This window comes from Calonectris borealis, chromosome 22 (genome assembly GCF_964195595.1).
Source record: "Calonectris borealis chromosome 22, bCalBor7.hap1.2, whole genome shotgun sequence".
In the NCBI taxonomy this organism is placed as follows: domain Eukaryota; kingdom Metazoa; phylum Chordata; class Aves; order Procellariiformes; family Procellariidae; genus Calonectris; species Calonectris borealis.
In genome coordinates, this window is record NC_134333.1 from 9,809,243 (window position 1) to 9,834,993 (window position 25,751).

General features: G+C 47.2%; 1 protein-coding gene and 1 long non-coding RNA gene across 3 annotated transcripts; one reads left to right on the top strand and one right to left on the bottom strand.

The window, feature by feature from the left end:
* Window positions 1-2,625: 2,625 nt before the first annotated feature.
* Window positions 2,626-15,327, bottom strand: CCR7 (C-C motif chemokine receptor 7). 2 transcript variants are annotated; one of them, XM_075171646.1, is made up of 3 exons: window positions 15,093-15,327; window positions 8,606-8,655; window positions 2,626-6,829 (listed from the first exon to the last, which is right to left on the bottom strand). In XM_075171646.1, the coding sequence occupies exons 1-3, from the start codon at window positions 15,100-15,102 to the stop codon at window positions 5,765-5,767; spliced, it is 1,125 nt and encodes a 374-aa protein (XP_075027747.1). In that variant the 5' UTR covers window positions 15,103-15,327; the 3' UTR covers window positions 2,626-5,764. The 2 variants fall into 2 exon arrangements, with proteins under 2 accessions (XP_075027747.1, XP_075027746.1); XM_075171645.1 differs by lacking the exon at window positions 15,093-15,327 and having other exon boundaries at window positions 8,606-9,408.
* On the top strand, window positions 9,412-23,982 carry LOC142091997 (uncharacterized). The gene is made up of 8 exons (XR_012676927.1): window positions 9,412-9,872; window positions 15,120-15,270; window positions 15,525-15,736; window positions 15,825-17,652; window positions 18,760-19,123; window positions 19,275-19,422; window positions 21,678-21,962; window positions 22,212-23,982. It is a non-coding gene; the product is annotated as an uncharacterized LOC142091997 (long non-coding RNA).
* Window positions 23,983-25,751: the final 1,769 nt, after the last annotated feature.

Genomic DNA, 25,751 nt, shown 5'->3' on the forward strand with positions numbered 1-25,751 from the left:
CCTTTGTGTATCTTCTGTTTTTATGGTCGGCCACATCCGAAGCTAGAGGGTTATTCATTATGTTACACATCCATTCTCTTCTCTTTTCCAGCCCCCTGAAGCACGCTCTCACCACACCGGGGGCTGTAAAAGGGTAAGGCGGTCTAGCAGTGGATGCTGCTGCTGTCACTAAATGCTGCATGATGCTGTGTTATTTTTCCTTATATTCCAGCTGCATGTTCTTGTCTCATCCTTTGTGCCAGCAGTTGGCTCTGAGCTGGTCCTGCCTTCTAATCCATGAAAAGTCTCTGCTTGTTGGTCTGATCAGGCCCTTTGATCTACTTGCTTTGAGGTCACGAAGCTGCTCGTGATGATAGAAACAAGGGGCAGCTGAGGTCTCAGCTGACTTAAATTTCCCCAGATCCATCTTACAGCAGCTCAGGTAGGAGGGGAGAAATCCCCTGGTGTGGAGAGAAAACCCACCGCGGGCCCCTTTGGGGGAGGCGGCCCCCAGGCAGGGCAGCTCTGCTGACAAGCTGGGGAGGAAGATAGTTGGCCGTGCAAGAAGTTCTTCCCCGAGATCTGACACCTCCACCCCCAGAACAAGAGTTTGGGTTATTTTTCCATATAAAAGAAGATGTGGGGAGAGGAAGCCATAGCCCACTCTCAGCTATTCTGATTGTTGCAGTGTGCCACCACCCTTCCTCATCACCCACATGCATTATTTTTGGGGTTTGTTTGCCTCACTTAACTCCAGCTCGTTCGTTCTTCGGGTGACAAGGACTTCCCTCCCGCAGCTACCCAGGTGGCACATCAGAAACCACAGCTGTGCCTGGAGAAGCTTCCCCTTCACCGTCATGGTAATCAGTTCATTCACCAGCAAGTGATGGGAAGCGGTGCCTGGGACAGCACGAGGAGGGAGAGGACAAACCAGTGCCTGCTCTGAGATGGTCGGGAGCATTTAGTGAGGACTCATTCTGGTTTACCTCCCCCTAATTCCAGTACCTCCCGCCTAGCCCAGGTCCGTTTGGCACTGAGGGCTTTTAAACCGTAACTTAAAAATACACGCTAGCACACATGCATAGATAAAGAACTGGCAGGGAAAGAGAAGTGATTAGCAGCGATACTTTATTCGGAGCAATGAGGAGTCCCGGGCTTCTGAGCGACGAAGAGGTTTCCCACAATGACTTGGAGAAGGCGTTGCAGGAACCCCCTGGAGTCCACGTGGCTGTGACTAGGTGGTAGATGTCTTTCCTGCTTCTGCTGTAGTTTATTGCAGACCAGTGGCCCCTTTCTGTAACGAGGGCCAGGCTTTTTTAATTGACTTTTTAAAGAAGATTTAAAACTGAGATTGGTCTCAGTCCCCCAGTGAACTCTAAAAGGGAACTTCTTTCTCTGTCTTGCTGATGAAAGGTACTAAAATGGGTTAAATCCATCCTAGAAATGCGCCTGTTTTATGTAACAGGTTCTGTGTGATTTGGCTGGGCTATTTGTGGCCTTGGACGGTTGCTTGGTGGGCTGAGTTTTACTGGTTTAAATTAGGGTTGTAAGTTGGAGTCTCTGTTTTCTTAAAATTCGGGAACTTTCCTGTTTAAAAGCTTGGTTCACAGTCACCTCTGAGAAGCACAGGGAATTGTTAAAAGCGTGGCGGTTTTCTGCAAATCCCCAGTTCTGTTCCATGTTTTGTGTGCCCTAGCTCAGAGCTCCTGTTTCAGCAGGCTGCACCTCTTGCACAAATGAGCTCCTTGGATTCAGGGCAGTTGAGACTTCTGACCTAGTTGTGGTAAGCGAGACCTAATGTTTATTTAAGGAGCCTTGGGTTTAGGCAGTCATTATCTAGAGTTGTATTGTGGTGCCGTGGTCTTGAGATGCTCCTCATCGCTGCTTGAGCCTCTGGGCCGGATGCTGAAACTAGCCTAATACTTTCTCTCTAGGGAGAAAGCATGAGAGACATGCATTGTTTAGTGAAAGCAGAAACAGTTTTTAGTTTTGGCACTCAAATATCAGGCTTCGTGTCTTCTGGTTTGCTTTGAGGTTCCTTCCTCTTTGATTCCGTGGCTGCAATTGTAAGACATTTTTTGTAAAGGGTATTGATCATCCCCATGTGCCTTGAGGCATAAATCAGCTGGGGAGGTCAGGAAGAAATGTTCTGTGCGTGTTAATCATGCCACCTTGGCCTGTTTGAGTTGCAGAGCTGGATTAGATAGACAGCTCATCTCAACTCAGTGGCAATTGCTGCTCTTAGCTTGTAGGTAGGTGCTCTAGCCACCAGAGCTGTGGTTGCCGCCTCTCCCTGTGAGCAATTTGCACAGTAACATGGTATTTCATTACTGACTTCTTTTAATTTAAAAATGAACAATAAAATGTTACAACATAAAGGCTTTTCATGTAAACATTGATAAATAGCCATCAGGTATATCCAGTAGTGGAGCAGTGTCAAGGCAGTTGGGTTAATAGTTAAAATAAAGACTACTACTTACTCTGTTGATGACTTGTTTACTGTATAATGCATCAACAGATGAAGTAAACCAGCTTTTTTCCTACTTAGTTTATTTGACACGCTCTTTTTCCTGCAGGGCAGTACTGATATGAAGCTCAGTTGATCAACAAACAGCTCTTGACAGGACCAGAAGGATATGATACGAACTGCTATGATACATACAAGATACATCTTATGGAGGAAATACAATGGAAAAACAAAGGTATTTTTTTTTTTAATTGTTATAATTTATTTTCCACAAATAGCAAAATACAGTCAGTTTTCAGACTTCAGTGGAGAATGTCAGGTTAGGCTGTTAGGCCAATGTTAACATGATTCATCTAAATAAGTGGCAAATTTGGTCTGTCTGTTAAATTAAAAAAAAAAAAAAAGCTATGCACTCTGAAGTCACTGCTGTCTTGTTGAGGAGGCACCAGATGCAGCTGTCCCAGATGATGCTTTTAATATGGAAGCAGCTGCATGTTTTGCTATTTAGAATACATGTGGTCAATAAAGGCCTGAAGACTCTCAGTTTGTAGAAGAGAAATGGCTTTTATCAAACGGGAGACAAGTACAATTGCATGTCTTGGTGAAGCAATTTTCCTTGCTAGAATAAGTTAGGTGAATGTATTTTGCATAAAAAGTTTTAGTTAAAGCAGTGTATTTTCAGGGTACATTCATGTACATATTTAACTTTTTCTGTGTAAAGCAGCTTTCAATGTATGAATATACATTAAGAATATATAATTACAGATGAAGAAAACTAAAAAGACTCTGTATTATGGGTATTCCTTGCTCTGGAAAAGTTCTCGTTAGCAGAGTGTCTTGCCTGAGTAAGGACTAAAGGAACAAACCAAGCACAAATGACTATTCAGTGTCAGTCGTAACCCCCCATTTCATATGACAGAGAAGCAGCACTTCTGTACATGTTACGTGGGCATTATAAAAGAAAATGTGTTAAACGGTTGGATGGGATTGTACTTCAGCATAGACAGGTAATGTGGAGCAGAACGTGCTTTCTTCCTGAATCCCAGCTCTTGGCAAAATCCCATACCCCAGAGCGAAATGGTTTATGAAGAAGAATTTATTTAATTATGGTGGCAGCCAGCTATATAACTGGCAATATTGTCTCAAAACCAGCTAATTGAATTCTTTCCTTGGAAGGTTGATTTTAATTCTCATGTCTCTAAAGCAATGTTTTTTGACCTATGATCCAGAGAGTTCCCTGGATCAGTCCTAATGGATCCATGTGTGGTATTGAAAAAAGTATAAATGTCTTTTTAGTAAGCGTGTTTTGCTCTGGATGGGTCTGTATGTCCACTGGAGCATGCCTTGCAGTTTCCACAAAACTGTTCAGCTGCTGCTCTGGAGGGTGAGGCTACGCACCTCGGCAGAGTTAGCCTGCTCCTGCCCGGCACCGGGAGCGGTTCCTGGCCAAGACCTTTCGCCATTGACGTCTGGCTCTGGGGAGAGCTGTGCGCTCTGGGGATTAGAGCACGCGAGTCAGTAACAGATGCACAAACAATTGCAGCAGCTCCTCCCCGGCTGACGTTCGGATGTGCCATGACAGCAGCTCCCAGGGTATTCATCTGTTGGTAGGAATCCTTGCTCTTCTAGTAAACGCACCAACTGGCATTACATTCTGGGCTTCTTTTCAGGGTCTTATTTTACATGACAATGATCTGTTGTTCAGCTGCCATGTTCCTTTCAAGTACGTGACCCTGGCAGTAATCTTCAACACGTGACTGTCCTTTGCATTTAAATCAAACCACGGTGAATGGCATCTTTATTAGCACTGACAGTATGAATGCAAAACACGTTTTCAATAGCTTATAAGTGAAATACATATCTGACTTAAAAGCCAGCTGCTAAAATCCTTCTAGAAAGACACGTTGGTTGGGTATGGAGAAGAAAACCCACATTCTTGTTTATCGCTTGAGGTCAGCAAGCAATAGCACAGAAGGCCCCCACGCGTATGTGAAAAATCAGCAGGCTGTGTCCGCAGCAGCCGATAAAGCTAGGTACAAGCAAGCTTCAGATACTGGCAGGCTGAGGTGGTTGGACCATGGGCACAACTATATGCTGAATTTGAGAGTCTTGCCTTAAGAAATGCAGACGGATTTGCCCTGGGCTTGAATCTTTAAAATTTGGACGGTTCTGGCACCAGTCCGCTAAAACACGTGCTTTATATGAAGCGAGTGAGTAAAGAGTCCCTCAGCACGTCAGGAGTAAGGATGACATTGGGACAGGCTGGATGGCTGAGGGGTAAAAATATATTTTAACACCTGGCTGGATTGGTGCAGAAGTATCTGTTTCTTAGTTTAAGTTTGTATGCGTGGTGATTGGAAAGACGGCGGTTTTTTGGAGCTTGTAACTAATTTGTCTTTGTGCAAAAAGTTTGAATCTAAACTGTGCTAGCTACCCCTGCACCAGCCCTTGTGCAGGCAGATGCCCTTTCAGAAGCTAAAGGAGACTTTATTTACAGTGTGGAGCAGCATTTCAAAAGAATTCAAGTCAAGGTTGGGATAGAATAATCTGTGCTCCTTACGATGCACCTTCTTTGTAGGTGAAACACCAGATACAGGCAGAAGTGAAGTGGAATTTGTACTTTTCCTGACAAACATATGAGTTGCCACAATAATATACAAAGTTATTGAAATTATGTATATCATATGTATGGATTTAGTATCAGTTATGGAAATTTCTCACTTTTCGTGGGGGAAGACAAAGCAGAGAGTTGCATCCTAGGATACTTCTTAGCTTATATTGCATGTTGGATTAAGCTTGGAGGCTGAGGCTGATGGTGCTGTTTAGTCTTGAAGACCGAGTCAGTGCAGCAGGGACCGTTTTTGTGGGTACGGAAGAGCAATAGGTAGTCTTGGTAAAAGCAACAGTCGAAGCAAGGACGATGCTGTTGGAAGTTCAGCTCTAAAACAAGCAATTCTGTTGCATAAATGTCTCTCTTGGTATTTGTCGCTTTTAGGGAAAATGTTCTATTTTAAGCATTTCTCATTTTGACTAGGAAAGACTAAAATAAAGGTGAAATGGCATGATAAATTCTAGACTCGCCGGTCTCCCTCTCCCTTGCTTTTCTGTTAGTCACAGCTTTATTGGAGTCTTTCCATCCATGGGAGTATTGGCCAGCAGTGGTCACTCCCTGAAATATGGGGAAGCTCCTGGGTTTCCCTCGTACAGCTGCCTTTCCTACAGTAGTGCCAGGGCTCGCTCTACCAGTAATTCAGAATAGAGGAGGTGTACAAAGCTACTCCAGCCTTCAGCGTGGTCAAAGCCTGCCCGGAGCTCGGCTCATGGGGAGAAGGTGGTGGTTGTCTCTGTCTCCATGGCAAAGGAAAACCTCTTGCTCTCGCGGCAGGTGGACAGCTGCCAGAGGCGCTCCTGGCTCAGGCAGCCCAGCTCCTTCAGAAGCTTGAAGAGGTCGTTGCGGAATTTGACACCGATGAAGGCGTAGAGGAAGGGATTGAGGCAGCATCGGAAGCAGGCCAGAGTGTAGGTCACGTCATCTGCCACGTCAAGCTTCTTGCTCTCCTCACATGAGCTCGTGTCGTTGAAGGCTGAGATGGTCTTGGCCAGCATGACGCCGTTGTAGGGCAGCTGGAAGACAACGAAGACAATTACCACGGCGATGATGACCTTGATGGCTTTATTCTTCTCAAAGTTGCGGGCCTGGAGTAATGTTTTGATGATGATAAGGTAGCAGACAGACATGACCAGTAGGGGAAATAAGAAGCCAAAAACCATTTGGGACACTTTGATGCCAGTGTTGAAGGTCTGCAAGTCATTAGCGATGATGGAACAACGGGGATGGTTGTTTGCGTCATTTATACCACTGTGAACCAGCTCGGGGATTGAGAGGATGAAGGCCAGGAGCCAAATGAGGACGCATGTGACCTTGCTAATGAATATCATCCGGGGACGGAAACGGTGGGCCGAGGCAGCCTGAACGATGGCGAAGTACCTGTCGATGCTGATGGACAGGAGGAGCAGCATCCCGCTGAAGAAACTCATTTTGCAGATGCAATAGACGGCTTTGCAAGCAAACTCCCCAAAAAGCCAGTGCATGGCTGCACTTGTGGCCCAAAAGGGGAGGGTCAGCAGGAAGAGGATGTCTGCCAGCGCCAGGTTCAGCAAATAGATGTCCGTCATGGTCTTGAGCCTCTTGAAGTAGATGTAGGTGAGCATCACCAGCCCATTCCCCAGCAGCCCTGTGAAGCAGATGAGGGAGTACATGGCTGGGAGGAAGGCAGCGCGGAAGTTGCGGACTTCCTCCTTCTCGCACAGGGTCTCGAACATGGTGTAGTCGATGGTGGTGTTGGAGTCATAGTCATCGGTGACGTTGTTCCCGGTGCACAGCTGGAACAGGGAAGAAGAGAAGAGTGTATTGGGACAGGTACTGACCCCTCCGTGGCCGTGTCAGGAAGGGAGCCTGGTGCTGGCCTGTGAAGCAGGCAGGAGAACCCAGCTGCAGAGAAGTCCCAGGGAGTTCCCACGCGTTGGCTCATGCCAACATCATTAACAGAGTTGGCAAGGTCTTGCGGCTGAAAACATTTCCCATAAGTATGTGGGGTTTGGGGGTTTTTTTGGGGGCTTAGAGTGGGAATTCCGCAAGAAATGTTTAGTGCTCAGCCAAAGTAACACCTGCAAACTCTCAAACGTGTGGCTGCTTTCCAGAATGTTTCAGGACCCACGTACAGCTGTATGTACATAGTCAGCTGTCGGATAAAACGGGAAAAATAATACATCCTTCAGCGTTCTCCTTCTCTCAGCAGGGATAACATTTCCTCCTGACTGACTCTACTCATTAGGTATTTTCTAACTTCAGTATTCCCTCCCTTCTCCCATCTGAGATATTCCTGTTGCTCGTGTCCCCTTCTCGCGCTGTCACAAGTGAGAAGAGGGCTGCAGTGATTGTGTTTGTAACCGGCAGCAGCCTGGCACGGCGAGCACCAGCATCCTCCCGGGCTTCCTGGTCCTGTGGCCGCCCCGTCCCCCCAGCGAGGGGTGAGCCCGCCGAGCGGCTGAAGCTGTGCTGCGAGCAAAGGGCTCCTTGGGAAGACAAAGCCGGAGCCTCCCTGGGCTGTTTTCTCTGCTAAATTAATAGAGGTGTTAATGAGACTGGGAGGAAACGCAGCGGGTGAAGCAGGAAACTGTTACCGTGCTGGCGCGGACACGTTGCCGGTGTCTCATTCAGGCCCCTGCCCCTGATTTAAGTTCTGATTATTCTTGTTTCATCTGCCTACACTGCCATAACCTACAGGGCAGAGTGAGCTTGTGGTATCTGTGCCCTGCTTTTTTGTGACTTATTAGTCTCCAGTACCTCCTCTCCATTGCACTGAGATGAAAGGTTTCCCCTGGATACCTCTGCCTGTTATCACTGAATATCTTAGCGCGCTCTCCATCTCAGGCGGGCTTGGCTTTCACCACATCCTGCCTGCTATCTGGAGGCATGCCACCAGAAGTGAAAGGAAAAAGAAACAGGCTGCAAAACTCTCCCTGCTCTGCTGAGCCTCTCGGAGAGCCTGAGCTGGGGGCCATGGCGTGGCGGAGGCTGCTCCTGTGGTTGTGGGAGCGCGAGCGCCGGGGCCAGGCCGGCGGTTCAGGAGCAAGGTCTCGGCACAGCTCAGTGCTTTGGGTTCTCCTTCCCGCTTCAGACTTGCTCTGAGCAGGAACAGGCAGAGGAGGATGCTGAACTCTTCCTCCTTGGGCACGTCAGCTCTTCAACGCTGACCTCAGTTGAAGCCCAGCACTTTGAGTAGGTATTTGCAAAGAGCAGTGAGCTGGCTCTTCACAAGCACTCGGCATAAGATGCTCTTGTCTTTCCTGAAAATGTTCATTTTGGTGCTAGAAGGGGACTTGGTTCTAACAGTCCAGGCCGTCTTAAAATCGCAATGTATGTCATTGTTTCTGTTCTCTCTTTGTTTTCGTTCCTTCTGTTTGTTTTTCCTCTGGCTTCTAGCACTGCTCTGCTGTCTCACCGCCCACCTCTGGATCCTTAGTGCGAGCAGCCGTGTCCCCACACATCTCTGCAGGGCTGTGGGTGGCTGCTTTTTGCCTGTCAAAGTTTTCGAGATCTCTCTTTACCCACAACACAAATGCAGCTGGATTTCAACAATGTTTTTAACATCTTACCTGAAAAATTAGAGGAAGGCTGAAAACAAGGGTGACCTTTAACTGCTTGCCTATAGAAGAAGGAGACACTGTGTTAGTGTTAGCGGTTGAGTGGGGGTTTCCACATGATGCTGACACTGAAAAAGCAGTGGTAGCATACTTGACCATGGCATTCTCAACCCTGCAAAGCTCCCTTAGTTTACAGCTGGGTAAACTAAAACCCGATGAGGATGCTAACAGCATAACCCAGGGTCACATAACAAGTCCCTGTCAGAGCACAGGTTAAGTCCCAGGAGTCTGTCCCCTCCAGTTTCGTCTGTAAAGGCTGATAGCTAAGGACAGTTAACTCGTGCACAGTGTACCCACTTTTATACATTTTTTTTTTTTCCTACAGACAGTGAGCAGCCTGTCTCCTGCACCTTGTTCTGAGCTGTGAGGCTGTAGCATACTCAACCCATGTAAAAACATACAGCTGTGAGTGCAATAAATTTGGCCCAGCTGTTCCCTGACAGTGTGGTGACTGGACTGCAGAACAGGAAAGCTCTGCTCCCTGCAGGATATACATAACTGAAGCTGGCTGAAATTTATTGCTTGTCTCTAAATGTCAGAGTTGGCTGCTGCTGCCTTTGGATGTGGAGATACAGGATGCTGACAGCTGGGAGGAAAAATTAAATTCAGAGCCAGATGTGATAATGGTGAGAGCAATCTCAGACAAACAGTTCTTCCTGCTGTGGTTAGCAGAGGCATAGAGGCCAGTGAAAGCTTTCTCTTCGCTCTATTTAAAGCACGTACCAGCACCTACCTTAGGCAGTTGCGACTGAAAGTTGCTCAAGCTAGAAGGTGATCGGGCAACTGTAAGAAAGCCCTCGCCTCTGCTCTGGCACGAGCAGAAGATGGGTCCCTTCTTGAGGGAGGGTTGGCATCGGCTGTTTTGAGCATCATGCTGCTCATCCAAGGATGTCTCTCTAGGCACTGGCTAGTTCGCTGTGCCGCAGCCCCTCGCTTCCCTGCTGATTATCTGGCCCAGGATCACTGAGCAAGGCTGGGGCAGAGGCAGGAGATGCCTTTGGCTTCAGCTGCCTGTTTCTTTTAGGGAGTATGGCTTTCTCCCTGTGGATAAGCCTGTTCGTAAATTTGGCCGACTCCTTTGCCCCTCTTGTGCCTAGCAGTCTGTTGTACACAGGTCTGTTCTGTTTCTTTGCAGAGCTCCTTCGCACCCTTCCCTGCTCTGCCAGTCTCCTGTTCAGGTATTGCACTGGACCAGGATGATGAACTTCCACTACTTCAGGTAACTACAACCGTTGCGCCAGTATCCCCACTTTAAGTCACATGCAATAGCATCATTAATAACAGAAATAGTTACTTTGGTATCTGTGATTGGAGGTACTTGTTTATATCACCCATGGTGAGAGATCCTCAGCCGCATGTGAAAACTCATACTTCTGATCCCCAGAGCCTGTGTGTGAGCTTCCCACTATGTCTCGTAGAAGTTTGTGCCTTGCCCTTCCTCCCTTATTTTCATCTTTTATATTCATGCAGCTGGGTGCTTATTGATGTTCATAGACCCCTCACCTTCTCTGAATCCTCCTGGGGGAATCTGAAAAGTGCGTCAGTGCATCGCTAGTGCAGCTCACAGTCAGGAGTGGAGCATGCCAAGGTTGGGCTTGAGGGGTAAGCGGGGAGGCTTGGCTAAATGCTTCTGTCTGTATTTTCTGTGTGTCCAATGGCTTGCACTCTGACCAGCCCCAGACTGCAGGAAGACGTTTGGTGGGCGTTTGGTGTAGCCATCTCTCTCTTCAAGGTGCTGATCTGACTTTTGCTTATTACACACAGGAAATACACTGAAAGCCCGAACCACTCAAACCTGCTGGGTGAATTTAAGCAAGCCTAGACTGTAATTGCCCTCCCTGCCTGGGACACAGGCATGGGGTCCCTGACCTCTGCAAAAAAAACCCCCAGCCATTGGAGTCTTTAGTCTTCTGTTCCACCTTCTTAATAGCCTGGCTTCCAGGGGACTCCTGGAGTTGGTGCTTATGTCTGCCTGTGCCTGTGGATGGACAATAATTACCTGAGCAGGCCCATCTCTACCACAGTGGGCAGGGGCAGAGGCCTCACAGGCAATTAATTTCCCAGAAGCTGTATAAAAAGGAGGCAGAGGAGAAGAACCACTCTCAGTCCACAGAGGAGAGGCACCAACCTGAATCCATCAGGGCATTGCTTGGTTTGTATTTTTCGGTCGTCTCATGCAAAGGACACGGTGCCGCCTAGTGCCAGGCTGATGCACCAGCACGGCCAGCCCAGGGCTCTTGCCCCCCAAGCACGGTACCATCTTCCTCTGCTTTTTTTTTTGCATCTCCCCTTCAAGCCCCAGGACCAGCTCAGGCCTTACTTAATCTGAGAAGGCATCAGTTGCTGTTTTTTTCTTTTTTGCTTAACGCACTGTGAAGTGTCTAATGAAATAGGACTGATAAAGTGACTCAACTAACAATCCTGAAACAGTTCAGCTAAGTATCATTCCTTTGAAGATCTTCACACTTTTTTTTTTCTCTCAGTTGCTGTTTCAAGTGTCTTAAATGTCAAATGATTTTTCAATATAAAAAAAGCTTGCACTGTTTCTTCCCCTCTTTCTGTGCCCCCACCTCAGCTTACGCATTTGCAAAGGCATAACCAGAGAGGCAGTGCAGCCTCGTGATCCTCTCGCACGACTTCGTTGAGCAAGTCCCTGCGTCAGCAGTTTCGGGCAGACTGGATGAAACTCACTTCTCCCTGTGGTGCTCTTAGGGGTCCAGGGCAGCAGGGGGGAGGGAGAGGGGAGCAGAAGCAAATGAGTTACAGAGAGGAAATGAGCCATGCTCTGGAGTTTAATAGGCAATTTTAGGTAGCTTGCTTTACTTTTTCTTTCTTTCTTTTTTTTTTTTAATCTCTGGCCGTTCTCTGCTGTGGGTATTTTCCTGAAGTTTTGTTCCTTAAAATATTAAGAAAACCCCCCCTCTCAAAAGTCCCCACAAACAGTTGAAGTAGAAACCTCATTTATAAGAAGGCAGCAAAAACCCATTACAGCCCATGAGTCAGATGTGTTGTAAAACCCCACGTCAGCCCCCATGTCCCTCAGGTGGTGATGCACCGGTTTCTCAAAAGCACGCTCCGGCCCTGGGAAGAGGTGGAAAGGAGAATTGCGCCGTGCGAGTGAAAGAGGGAAGGGGTCTGCTCTCTGCTGCTGGTGGCAGGGCATGGGGCAGAGGGGACATCAGCCCATCACTTTTGAAAATCTTCCTCCATGGAGTAAGCACAAGGGGTGGGATTCCTCCCGCTGAACTCTGGCCCTTGGCATCTGATGAGTTGTTTAGACTCCCTTCATAGCAAAGGGAAAGAAACAGTTGTTTTTAAGGCATGGTTCAGCTGCCACGGGCTAGGCATCTGGGGAGCAGTTCATTCCATGCTGCGGCAGAAGGGTTGGTGGGTAAGTTTGGGCAGATGAATCCCATCCCGTTTATCTGAATCTCCCTCAGCATCAGCAACCAATCTTAAGCAAGATAAAAGAAGCCATAGTAGCAGGGAATCTCCCCAGGTATGCCCAGAAAAGCTTCTGACATCAAGAAATATTTGGTAGCAGAAAGTCTACCCAGAGGACGAAAGCGTGTAGGATGGCTAAAGCTGGAGAAAATCCTGCAGGAAGAAGCACTAGGTCAGCTCCTACCCAAGCAGGTCAGGCTCTAACTGGGGCCAGCGCGGAGCAGCAGCTGCTCGCCTCTGCTGGTGCCAAGGAACGCACAAAGGGAAAAGCAAGAGTCGGGAATGCTTTAGGGAGTATTGGCAAAGCTGAGCAAACCTGCTCTGGCTAAACCCTCGTGGTGAAGGAATATTTTTCTGTTGGCCAGAACCACAAAGCAAAAGTTTCAGTCTTGAGCACCTTAGCACATGTGTAGGCAGTGAGTAACGTACTGTTTATATCTTTAAACATGTACCGGTTTCTGGTGCCTCTTCACCATCGGCATAGTAGGCTTTTGGGGAAAGAACCGGATATTTCTGAGAAAAGTTAATCATACTTAAATGATATGATGACTATTGGCAGTTAACAGCTCAGTGCCTGTTCTCCCCCTCCTTTCCCCTCTACTTCTCACAACTGGCAGAGGAAAGATACCATCATCTCAGGAGTGAACAGACCCAATGAAACAAAGTCACGCTTTTATTTCATGTGCTCATAGATCTGTTACAGAAGAAAGTTAACAATTATCTGCCTCCACCCCTTTTAGGAAATTGTGAATCAAAAGACAAGATAAGCAGAGATAAGCAAGTTAAAAAATTCATTCTTAAGTGAGCCAATCATGTTTCCTACGTAACTGTTTTAAAACAAACAAACAATAGTGCTGTGCATCTTCCAGTGCTGTGAAATATTTCTTTTGGAATATTCCTCCGAAATGTAGTGGTAGGACAAAAAAAAACCCCAAAGCAGGAAAATTGTCATACTCCTCTTGTCAGGTTCTCACTAATTTTTTCTTTATCCTGTCATAATTAACCTTTAGCTAAAGTCAGATTAACAGCTGTCCCCCCCGCCCCTTAAAACAAGACACCTACGAAGCACTGCATGACTTTGCAGAGGCCAAAAGTTTAAATGGGAGAAGAGTGATGTGTGGTGAACAGGTCCATCTAGGTTATGATGTGTTGGTTTGGATGCAGGGATTCCCTAAGCCATTGATTGCTCGAAGCTGCGAGGATGCATCCATGAGGAGACTCGGTCTGCCCCTTCGCTGCCTCTGCCTGGTGGGTCCTATGGGACCCAGTCCCTCCGGCTTGCACCCCACAGGAGCGTTCTGCTTTTCCCCATGTCGCTTCAGAGACTGGGAGACCCTGAGCTCCCCCTTCCTAACTCAGCGCAGGGTTCAGCACCAGCTGCACTGAACATGGCTTCACATTCAGACACTGCAGGTGGAACAGCCCCCTGCTTAATCCAGAAATCACTGCAGACCTCCAAGAGGAGAAACCTCTGCCTGGAAAATGAGGACTAGTTTGAGGGCTGAAACAGCGGACAAAGATACAAAAAGAAGAGGTTATTTTCCCAGCTGTACCAGACTAGCTCTCTGTGTGATTTTGCATGAGTCACTTTAAGTTTTTGCATCTTAATTTCTTCAAAACAGGAGAGGGCAATACTCCCCATTCTTCTGCTACAGTCTAAGGCACCTGTAGGAACTCGGGTGCTCAAATCTCAGTGTATTCACAGACTGTCTCTGGTTCTGTCTGCAGGACTTCACACGGGACATCTACACCTCCCAGCCCAGGGAAGACTCTCACATCCCAGTTAATTTAAAGCTTTGATTCGAAAATGTCGCAGAGAAAAGGCGGCAACATCTCCCATTTCATCCTGTTACAAAGCTTAATTCATTATACCTGGAACAAGGCCTTACTGGGAAGAACTCCGTGGCTACTGTTCCCTCCCTCTCACCGTCCTTATTACAGCTCTGGCCATGCTCTCTGGCACAGAGAGGTGTTGCTTCTATTGTAAACCCAGTTTGGTTAATCTGGTTATAAACTAACTTACCCACCTGAGCTACTGCGTTTGTCCCTCCTCCCTGCACCTCCCTCAGTCACACTGGGATTAGTGTTTGCAAATATTTGAGCAATAAAAAAAAATAAACACAAGTAAAAAAGGAGTAAATCAGACAATCTTAGAAGAGCATCTTATCTGCCACATCTCCGACCCACGGTGCCATTCCCTGCCTACAGCCACCCACCTCCTCAAGCTCCTGGAAGTTGGTGCCTGCAGAGCACTGGGTGTGAGAGAACAATAACAAATGGCAAAAGAAAGTTTGAAACTTTCAGCAAGAAACGGAAAGAAACTGTCTTGTGCCCCCTGGGCATCCTCTCCTGGGATGTCATGTGCCAAAGAGAAGATGCTTCTCTCGCTTACTTGCTCTTCTCCGCGTGCTTCGTGATGGGGGAATCCATGGGGATACAGACCCTACAAGTGCACCGACTCAGGGCTGTTCCAGCTCTGAGCAAACGCAAACCCGTAATTTTTTGCAGCAAAGTTTTGTTGCTGCAGTGAAGATATTCATTAATAGAAACAATTTGCATAAGACTAGAGAGACATAGCCAACAATAAACTCAGATATGCTTGCTCCCAATTCCTTGATTTATTCACTGAATTAAGATATTCCTAAGGAGATGGTATTGTCTCTTTTTTGTTTTTATTAAGAACGTGGAAGAAAAGGAGCTCTTCTCACATAATTTGTACATTTGGTTTGGGACAGAATAGCCCCTTGAAATTGCCTCCAAACCTATTTTTTTGTGTGTGTGTTTGTTTCTGAAGTAATTGATTTGAGTTTTTTGAGCTTGTAAAAGAGAACTTTGCCTTTTTTTTTTTTAAATAGTAAATAGGAGGAAGATGAAAGCCTTTTTCATTGTTTAAACACTCTGTTAAAAGTGCTTCATCCCTGTGTCATAGGGTATGAATTTGGGCATTATTAATAAAGCTGAAGACAAAGCCAGAGGCTGCAGAACAGGTACTCACCAGCATCCATGGTCTTGTTTCAAACAGAGATGAAGTCACAAGGTTAGCAAGAGCATCGTATGTTCCAGCGCAGGCTCGACACGCCGCAGCTCCTGGCAGAGACCCTCTTTGGGAAACTGTCTTTTATACTTCCTGCACCTCTGCAAGAAGCTCATGACACGTCCTGGCGTCACTGACAGTTAGTAGACCCTCCTCCTCCTCCTCGTGCTTTCACCACTACAGGAAAGTTGTGCTGCGTGCCACGCTGCCTTCAGACACTCAGGGTGTTCAGGTGCTTCCTCAGCGCGCGCAGCTGAGGGCTGCACACGCGCTTTTTACTGAGACGTGGTAAAATGAAGGGGATTCTGCTTTTGCACTGACACAGGAGAAGTTGTCTGTGGTGAAGGGACAAGAGGAGAGAGTCTCTTTTCTTGTTCTCTCTCCTCTCCACAGCAGATCCCGCTTCATCTGCCAGAGCATCCACCAGAACCCAGTGCTGTAGGAAACAGGGAGATTCCCACCTCCTCTGCCAGACCCTTTCTGGGGAAGGTGTTCAGCTACCACGTGAAAAACCTCAGTGTGCAGGACTGCCAGCGGCTGGCATCCCTTTGCCCTTCTCCCACGTGCTCGCAGCATCCTCTCTAGATTATCAGCAGCTCAAGCGAGTAAGTGGACTTCCCCCCCTCTTTCTGCTTTTGGGTGTTCTTGTGTTACCATCTGCTGAGTATCAGCGCGCACCATCTTCCTCAAAAGGTTTTGTACTTTTGCGGTCCCACACCTTCCCCACCATCGTGTAACTGCAGAAGTTTCAGACCTCAGGACGTGGCCCTGGGAGGACCTGCAGCACTGTCAGCTCTGGTCCCTGCCTCGACAGGGAGTCGCTTCATCCGATCCTGTCCTAAATGGATTGGCTTCAATACAAATCAGTGCCTTTTGTTTTCTGGCTGTCCAAGGTGGACCCCTGCTCTTGGAACAGACTCCTCTAACAGGTAGAAACATCACCAGCTCGTCACGAACTTACTTTCCTTCCAAGGTGACTCAAAAGTATTCGCTTGGCATCTTGTCCTCTGCATCTTCTTACAAGATATCAATGCTGTTACTGCAGCGGGGACAGATGGAAAAATAAAGCATCAGAGGATGGATCCCAGTCAGAGCTCACAACCCCCAACAGGTTCAAAAGCACGTGGCACTTTGGGGCTGCTTCTGGAGTTACGGAGGTAACCTGCTCAGTGCTGGAGGAGGGTGACGCAGCTCAGGGCGGACCCGAACAAGCCAGTTCACTGAGCAGGGAACTTCCAAAAAGAGCCAGAAAGACCCGTCTTGTGGAAGAGAGAGAACACAACTCGGGCAATGTTTATGTGGCTGGGAGACATCTGAAAAGGCACTATTCTGCTTCAGCAAATTGAAATGAAGGAAAACCTATCCTACCTATGTTGCATTTAGGCTAATTTAGAGATAATATATTTACTCTGCATCAGGCAAATAACTGTGTAATTAGCTATTATAAAAGGCATCTGTGCCAGGCAGCCACTGTCTGGCTCTCATGAATCACTGTCCTTTTCAGGGTAATCTGATCAGTGTCTTACTCAATTATCTGACCATTATATGGGATGCATATTACAAGGAGCAGGTAAGTTGGGTTAAATGAGTTGATCGGTTACGTCAATGCCAGCACCTCAGCCCTGCTGCTCATATAACCTTCAGAGGCAGAATCCAGCTCACTGCAAGTGCCTTCAGCCAGCATCGAAGCAGAAATTATTTTGTGAATGATGCCCTTCCTAAACATTAAAACACTATGACCAGTGAATGTTCAGTGGTCTGTGGCTCTTGGGAAAAGTAAACACTTTCCACTGCTGGGGAGAACGGATTTGTTTCCCTCTAGCATAGTTTAGCACTGGAAGATCTGAAGATTTTATGGTGTTAAAAAAACCAACATTACAGTGGGACGTTGCTATTTAAATTATTTTAAGATAATGTCATGGCTAACCACAGCCAAAACAGGGCTTCAGTAGAATTTGAGTACATCTAGGAGTCTGATTCTGAAACTACTGATCACTTGCTGCCTTGCCTTTAACACCAGCTACTTCAACACGAAGCCAACTGTTTCTCTCCCTAGCTCTCTCAAGCCCAAATTAAATATACCTGCAGTCGAGGATCCTGTGGATGGTCTCAGATCCTACGTAAACACCCGTCCACAGTTTCAGACCCTCCTGGGACATTGTGCCAGCCCAGCTGTCACTTAAAAACCTTCCCAGTGTTTCCCTCCCAGTAGGCCAGTGCCACTGTGGTTCTGATCCCATTCTGGGGTACTTAATGTGCAGGGTGCTGGGGCTTGAAACTATCAGCGTTTTTATCTGGCTTCAGAGGTGACCTGCACTTTCCTAAGCCGTATCACTGGCGTTTCAGCACACTCACTTTTGACTTGCCTCGGTAGGCAGGTGCAGTTCACATCTCTGCAGGTCTATTTATTGCTCTGTTTTCCTTTTGTTCATCAATTATCCAGGCAGGTACGCTGCCTTTGAGAGTTTTATCTTTTAACCACTTCCGCCAAGAAGGACTAGAGATGAAAGACTTCTCTCAGGTACAGGAAGAATACTTAGAAATGGTGGGTGTAAAGCCTTTAAACGTAGTTACGGTGCTGTCTGTGGGAGTGGTGGGTATGTAGAGATAAGATGATCGCCTAGGTTTGCTCTGTACTCGCGTCGCTACCAGAGCGAGGGGAAGCGGCTGTAAGGCAGCATCTCAGTGAACCCATCCCCAGATCCATAACGGCTGAAGCCAAAGACAACAGGAGGAAGGAGGCAGGCGGATGGTTTGCAGTTTGTTTTCTGCACATACTCCCAAGCTTTAGCTTCAGAGTTTTGGTACGTGCCAAGTTCTGTGTTGTCAGAGCCAATTCAAGCAAATTGTTTTCCTTAAAAAAGAATGGGAATATTTTAAAATAAACAATTTACTGTGTCTTTACGACACTGAGTCTTCTTGTACAGTCATGTTTTGTACCCAGGGAGTTCTCCAAACATTTATTACAGCTTTGCTTAATTTGGTTGTGTATACCTACAGTCTATTTCATGCCTTAGTGATTCTGTCTCTTCGACATACTCCCTTTAACACGTGCACCCCATGAGCTGTCTTTTACAAAATGTGATCCTGCATGAACAAACATACCATGCTTCTCAACAGTGCCCGGCCTGATCTACGCCCAAGAGAGCCACACTGTGTGGCTGTTTGCTCACTAGAACACGTTTGTTATCCTAAAGTTCAATTAATTATAAAAAAAACCCATATCAAGTTACCAGGTATTTTCAGTCTCATGTTAGAACCTAGGCTACTCTGCTCGCCTCCACTGCAAAAAGAGTGGAAATCAGCGATTAAAATTTGTTGCCCAGGTCGCAGTGCTAGAGCTAGATGGCAGTTGTTCATCAATTTGGCTTCTCAAAAGAAAACACAGCTCCTAATAAATTCCACAGGAAGTTAGCTCGGAAAGAAAGATTTCAGTTCAGCTTGGTTCCCCTTGAACTGAAACATTGAATTTGCTGAACTGAATTGAAACATGTAATCTTGAATTGATCTGACATTAAATTGCAACTCATTCAGCAATGAAATATCTCATGGGAATTCAGTTCCTGTATTTGACATCTATGTCCTGTGTGTAAAATTTGACTTCTTGCAGTCTCTCCTTCAAGTCTAGGTGACACGGACATCCCAAGATGGAAAGGATCCCAGTGCCTGACAGGAGACAGTGCCAGGCCAGCACGTGCAGGCTGTATGATCTTAGAAAGCAGAACTCGTAAGGCTCTGCCGCACTTTAGCAAGGTGTAATTCATTCTGAGAAAAGCACAACACAAGAATTTGAATTCAAAGCCTTCCTGTATTTTCCACTAATTTGGCTTCGAGTGAATTGAGATGAAAACAGACTTTGAAATACCAGTTTTTCAGCAGGTGGGGAGTCCGCACAGCTGCAGCCAGCTCTGCCCATGGCTACAGAAGACCCCCCCGCACCGCTTCAGGGCTCGGCTCACACGGTGCTGAGGGAGCGGCACGAGCAGTTTCAGGTAGGCAAGCTGACATTACTGCAGTCCAGCTTCAGGCTGAGCACTGAAGAAGGTCTTGCATCCAAGTAAAAGCATCACAGTTCAAATCCAGGTATTGCAGGTCCCTTGCAATCTGCTGACCTCTCCTTCTCTTCCCTGCACCCTGCCACAGGACAAGACAGCACGGAGCACTGGAGGAAACACCGGCTACGTCCCCCTGCTCTCAGCTCTGCTGTTCTGCTCTTTTGCTGACCTAAACCACCAGGGAGGGTTTCTCCCCTGCGCTGTGGGAGGCCAGACTCACACAGACAGAAGCATTGGTGAGTTGAGGGTGAACCTTAACTGCCCACTTCCCAGTAACGTCCCTTCTCTTACGTCAAGGAGGGACCCTGATGTCTCCTCTGCTGTTTTGCTGTGCCCAGCAATGCCAAACCAAGACACTCGGGATCTCCCACCTCCAGTTTTGCCTCCTGCCCAAACACCCCTCTCGGCCCTTGAGCTACTGAGCTGGCATTTGGGCGGCATGCAGGGAAAGTTCGTGTCTTGAAGTCAGTAGGTTTACTCCGGGGGGGACTGTGACACAGTCGTTCCTCAAGCAAACAAAATAGCAGAAGTGAAATTGTGAGTAAATTCCTGACATTAAGAGTGGTACCAAGCTGGGATTCCTCACCGAGAGGAGTTCTTAGAGCGGTTGCAGGGTATGCCCTGAAAAAAAATCTCACGATTGTGATCTCACCATGAGGTTATTAAAAGATCCTTATCCTCCCAACAGAGGAAGTAATCTGCGCAGCAGGCAGGCTCCTATCAGGGACGCGCAGTTGCTCGTGTTGCCTGTTGGTCAGCCGCAGGAGGGAAGGGCACACGCTTGGTGTCACTGGGAATTCACCTCCTTCGTGCGTCGTGTCATGGGCGATGGCCTTTCTCTCCAGTTCTTTTTCGGGGGAAAAAAAGGCATTTTTACCAGCTTGGCATCTGCTCTGCACTAAACCAGCTTCCTCAACCTGCAGTCCGGGAATTGAGCGGTGACGAGGGAAATGTACCCGGAGACACAAGCGGGGAGAGGTCAGGCTGGCAGAAACACAGGTGCTCTGCTTGCCCCTGCTGGGGTGCAGAGGACAAGCCCGGCGATCGGCCACCGACCGCGTGTGCTGCTGTCCCTGCGTCCCCGCAGCCCTCAGGTCAGGGCTGGGTGGCTGCCTGCGAGGTCCGCTCCGTTTTGTTTCTCCATGTTACCAGGTCCATTTGTACACAGGGGGCCTGTGATAACAAACAGCTCCTTTCTGGCCCGAACTAACGTGAAAGAGACAGTGGTCACCCCAGAATGACGGGGGGAAGGGAGAGAAGATAAGAAATACAAAGAAAAACTCCTGAGACGTTATAGAAACCGTGCTGGGGAGGGTGCGTGACCACCAGTTGTGTCTAGAGAGGGTTTTGAAGTCTTCCCTGTACTTCACGCGTGTGGGCAAACTGCTGGGAAGTTCCCGCAGGATATCAAACACTAGTGAGCAATGAATTGTTTAGGGAGATAAAGAGATAGCATTATGTCTCCTAAGAGACTTGAGGGTTAAAGTGTCTGCTGACCACACAGCAAGAATCCTTCCTGCGAGCCTATGTTACCGTATTCAAAAGGTGTAAGACTCAACACGAATCCCCTGCGGTCTTTGAAACAAGACTGGGTATAGAAACAGAGAATAATCCCATCAGTGGTTTCTCCGAGAAGAGCTCATCCAGTCTTCTCTGTCACAGATCTGACATACTTCATCCCTGATCTTAAAAAATAATAATAAAAAAAATATATTGTGATTTTTCACTTGGTTTTTGTTGTTACTGTCACTCTTTCTGGTTTGGCTTTTTTTTTTCCCCCTCCCACTCTGGAATTGGTGCCAGGATTAAAATGGCTTTTTCTTGCCTTTTTAATAGAATCGAGTGAAAAAAAGCAAATTGAAACTAGCAGTTTACAGAAATTATAGACTTTTATAACTCACAAGGGAAGCTGTACGTGATAATTTACAACAAAATAAGACACCAGCCCAATAACTGCAAAACCACTTCAAAAAACCCCTTGAAGACCGTGGAAAAAAAAGCATCAAAGTGAAAGAAGGGAACTGAGAACAAAAACAGCGAGACGCAGACCTAACCAGAGCAGATCCATGCTTTCAAGCCTACAGTCGAGTGGCTGACCCCCACTTGCTTATCAGTACAAACGCCACTGGGGAGAGACTTGCAAGAATCGCTGTCAATAGTGCTCTGCGTACATAGGGGAGACTTCAAATCCAGGAATCAAAGCATGGATTAAGCATGCCAAACCCTGATCCAGTGTTGCAGGCTCCTTCAAGGCACAAACAGTTACGGCTGCAATCAGTCTGGGGTGAAACTGGGACTCGCTGGGTGCCTGCCCAGGAGAACGGAGTGCAATTACAGCTCCTTCGTCTAACGTGGTGGAACACCACGCATCTGCAGTACAGCATTGCCATTTATATCCAAGGTGCCTAAAAAACCTAAAGCTGATTTCTAGCCTGTGCTGAAGTTGTGCCAGCATCTCTTACAGCTCTCACACCCGCGTTTCTCTGTCCAGGCAGGCAGTAGGAGTCGCTGAGAACAGGCAGCGGCGCCAGGGTTTGAATCCAGAATTCCCTGCCCTCCATCTCTAACCGCAAGAAGAGCCGTCCCAGACAGCAGTGGGCTTATTGACCGCCACATTCGCCTGTCCCCTTTCCCGACAGGAAGCAATTTAGCACCTCTGCAAGCACGTAACCTGCACCAATTCTCGTCTTGAATCAGTGATGAGGAGTATTTTTCTCAATATTCCAGCACTCAGGACTGCTGGGAACACTTGTCAGTTAAAAGGACGGAAGGAAAGGTAAGCGAAGGAGCAGAGCAAAGACTGCAGTTTTAATGGCATTGTGTCAGCACAGGGTTTTTAGATTGATGGCCAATCTGAAGGCGCTTTCTTTCAGTAGCTTTTGATAAATTGAGGGAAAAAAAAAATCCAAAATAGCTTTTTTTTTTTTTTTAAATAAAAAGCAAAGCCTACCTAGCTGGGGGTTTAGGACAAAACCTGGGAGGAAGAAAAGGAGAAATAAACCATCACCGACTCTTTTTGAGACAGGGTATGCACAGAAGCTGGTTTGCCAGTGGAGCACTTGCAGCTGGTGGGAAATGAGAAAATGCATCACAGGACAGGTAAGAGACCTCATCAAATGCCTGCTTTGAACTGAGCAGCGAGAGGGTCTGACCCCTGCTCCCCGTAGCCCAGGAGAGCATACTGCTCATCAGCACGTCCCCCTGCTCTCGGGAGCTCCCTCGCTCCCAGCTTTATTGCCACACGTGTGGGTGTCTCCGGGTTAATCCCCCCCTCACGGGCTCTAGACCTGCTCCACCTAAACCCCCCGAGGTGAAGGGGGAAACGGGGGCTTTCCACTTCTGCTCGAACCTGCCGTGCATCAGCGCAGCGTGACGCTTTGAATGGCAGCCCATGTTTCCTTACATACAGCAAGCTGCCCTGGCCTCCCCTCTGTGCCAGGGCTTGGCTTTACTTCGATGTTTTATCCCTCTAAAGCTCCATTAATCTGTTTTATTTCTTTCTATCATAGGGATAATCCTTTATGTAAGCACAGCTTCTACAGTTGAAGTCCTCATTTTGCTTGAAGCAGGTTAGCTTTGCAGGACTATCCCATGTGATGCACAGGTGATTCTTTTTTTTTAAATCCTTGTTTAGTTTCTCCAGAAGCTTTTTTTTTTTTTTTTAAAAAGTTTAGCTGCTGCACAAACATGAGATTTTGTCTTTCACGGGAAGCGAACCTCAATCACGTATGTAGGTTAGTGCTTTCAGAGGGTATTTAGGTGCATAAAGTTCTTAAGAGGCTAAGACCTGTGGATTTCGCTGGGAGTGAAGCCCTTCGCCTGTTGAATTGCTTTTGAACAATCTCACAGGGGGCCTAGTTCATATTTTAACATCCAAGTACTTTTCAGTATTTACCCTTTGGGCCTGCTCCATGCTGTGTACCTGTTATTATATTTCAGTTTTGTAGGTCAGAAAGTTTTTGTGGGTGATAAAATCTGATAATTACGTTAATGCAAAAAAAAAAAAAAAGATCCAAAAAACTTTAAGAGCAATTTTTTTAACCCGGGCTTCTTAATAACTTTTACTAAATGTATTTTTGTGGTGAGATAAAAGCATATTTTTGAGAACTGCCCAATACAGAAGAGAACCTTCGCCTACTTGGTTTTACCTGCAGAACAAACCAAACAGCGCCATGGTGATGTCAGAGGTCACAAAGCATGAGTCAGACTCTCAAAAAAAGCCTGTTTTTTCTTGAAGAGAAAAACAAACCAAAGAAAACAACTCCCTCACCACGATGCAATCTTTTGGATTTGCCTCCTCGCTTCCTTGTCAGTCCCCTGTGGGTGTGAAAGACTCGCCAGCTCTTGGGCACCCCATGGGAGATGGCTCAGCCCCCCGGGGGACCCCAGCCCCTGTCTCCAGCAGCGCAGGCACCCGCAGCGGTTCCCACACCACCCCAGCCTGCACCCACGCCTACCCCCCACGGGAGGAGCCTGGGGACACTCACCACCGCTGGAGAAGAAGGAGCCCCAGGAGCTCACGCCCACTTGCCAAACAAAGCGCACGAGAAAGAGGAAACAGCCAGCCAGCTCCCACAAACCCAACTGCAAAGGCACAACAAGCTGGTGGGCTTTATCTGCTCCATCTTCCTCGTGGGAGGGTTTCAGTCCTGCTGAGGACCTGCAGGTGGGCACGCTGGCTCATCAGGGGCCCCAGTGAGCTGCTCGCCGTGGGAGGCGGTTGGTAGATGGTCAGCTGGAGGTGTCGAGGAGGCACCAGGCTCCTGGTCCCAGCTGCAGCCTCTCCCAGCTGAGAAGGGGCTCTCGCAGGAGCGCGGCAAAGGAGCGGGTTCCTCGCGAGGCCGGCCCCTCTCCTGCGCCTGGGCCCGGGTGCTCCTGGCCCTTGCGGGCGCCTCCGCCAGACACCTCGGGGGTTGGTCAGTGGCTCAAGCGCAACCCACAGGGCTTTTGTTCAGGACGTTCTCCTGTGCTTGGAGAGGTTCCTTTACCCTTGCAGATGACACCTACCCGTTCGGATACACCCTTAGCTGCAACACACCCTGTCTTTGACAATAATTACTGTTATTTACACATACCTTGAGAATATGTAGCAGATGAAAAGCACAAACGGCCTTCAAAACCAAGGCTGTTGCACAGATAAAAGCTGTTGCACAACAAGCGTTTGCAGAACCTGAGGTGTGGAGTCTCCTCCTGCTCCGGCACCGACCGATTCCACCTGAGCCCCTGTGTGGTCAGGCCCCCAGCCCAGGCAGCAGCTGGTATCATTTAAGAAATCAAAGCTTTATGTTGGCAGCAACAATCATTCAAGAAAATGATTTTTTAGAAGAGCAAAATGCAGTAAATAAATCTTCAGATGTGTAGCTTAAGATGTAAAGCAATCTCTGTCTATAATCAAAATCGTTTGTTGAAGGGAGCTCAGCTGACGGGAACCCCCTCCATTAGTTTCTGCGTGATCGGGAGCACGAGCAGATCCCAGGATGGAATTAAGGGAATAGAACAAACAGGAATGAGTGATCCCATTTGTTCTTTTAAATCTGAATTACCTTCCTGAAAATGCAACATGGTAAATAGAACTTCAGCTTTAAACATTAAGGGCAACAGCCTTGTCTTTTTATGGACTTCTGTAGTTGAATAATGATTTTAACGAAGAACTCCTCACGATTTCAGCACAAATGCTACTGGTTTCTCAGTTGAAGTCGCACCGTGGCCTCTGCCAAGAAGTTGCGTATCTTTGAGCAACCAAACAGGCTGAAATTACAGGAAAATAAATCCATTCAATCTTGACTGGGGCTATTGCATGAAGAGGCCAGACTGTGTTATAAATTAATGAGCCCCCAGACATAAGAGTCTGTGCTCTAGTAGAAGAAAACAGGAGACTGCGTGCTTGATGGGCACCCACGACGCGGGTTATTCTGCGATCCAAGTAACACTTGTGTAGCTTGGGGAGAGGTTTAAGGACAAGTGATAACTCGGATCTTTCTGTGTCGGACAGGCTGTGCAATCTTTTCTAAGTTTTGCCTTCAGTTTCAAAAATCTGAAAGTTTTAAATTATTGGAAAGAACTGCCTTACTCCATGAAACAGGGATGTATCTGATGTCTGCTTAATCGGTTTCTTTTTTACCCAAAGCAAGAGAATATCTAGCTGAAGGTACATGCATATCTGAATTTTCACACGTTGCATTTCAACCTTTGTCTGTTATTTTTGGTGATGTGAGTTTCCTCAGACTAATGAGTTAGTGGAACAAATAACCCCCCTCTCTTAATTACTACCTTTTTGGCACAACTAATTATGAAATATAAAACCAAAATGGGTCACTACGTAACTTCCCCCTTCTTGTAAGTGCCTCAAGATGTATTTTTCTAAAAACAATCCTTTTAATTGCTGGAAACAGAAACTCCTAAAATGCAATTTAACTAATACAACTGCAAATGCTTAAGCAGAACAGCAAGAACAACTTGCCTGCTCTTACAAGAAACTGAAATTTTGAATTTAAATTTAATTTTCAGACAGGTTTCACTGCTTCAAATTTTTAAAACCCAAATTAAGGAGCAGCCATGGTTTCTG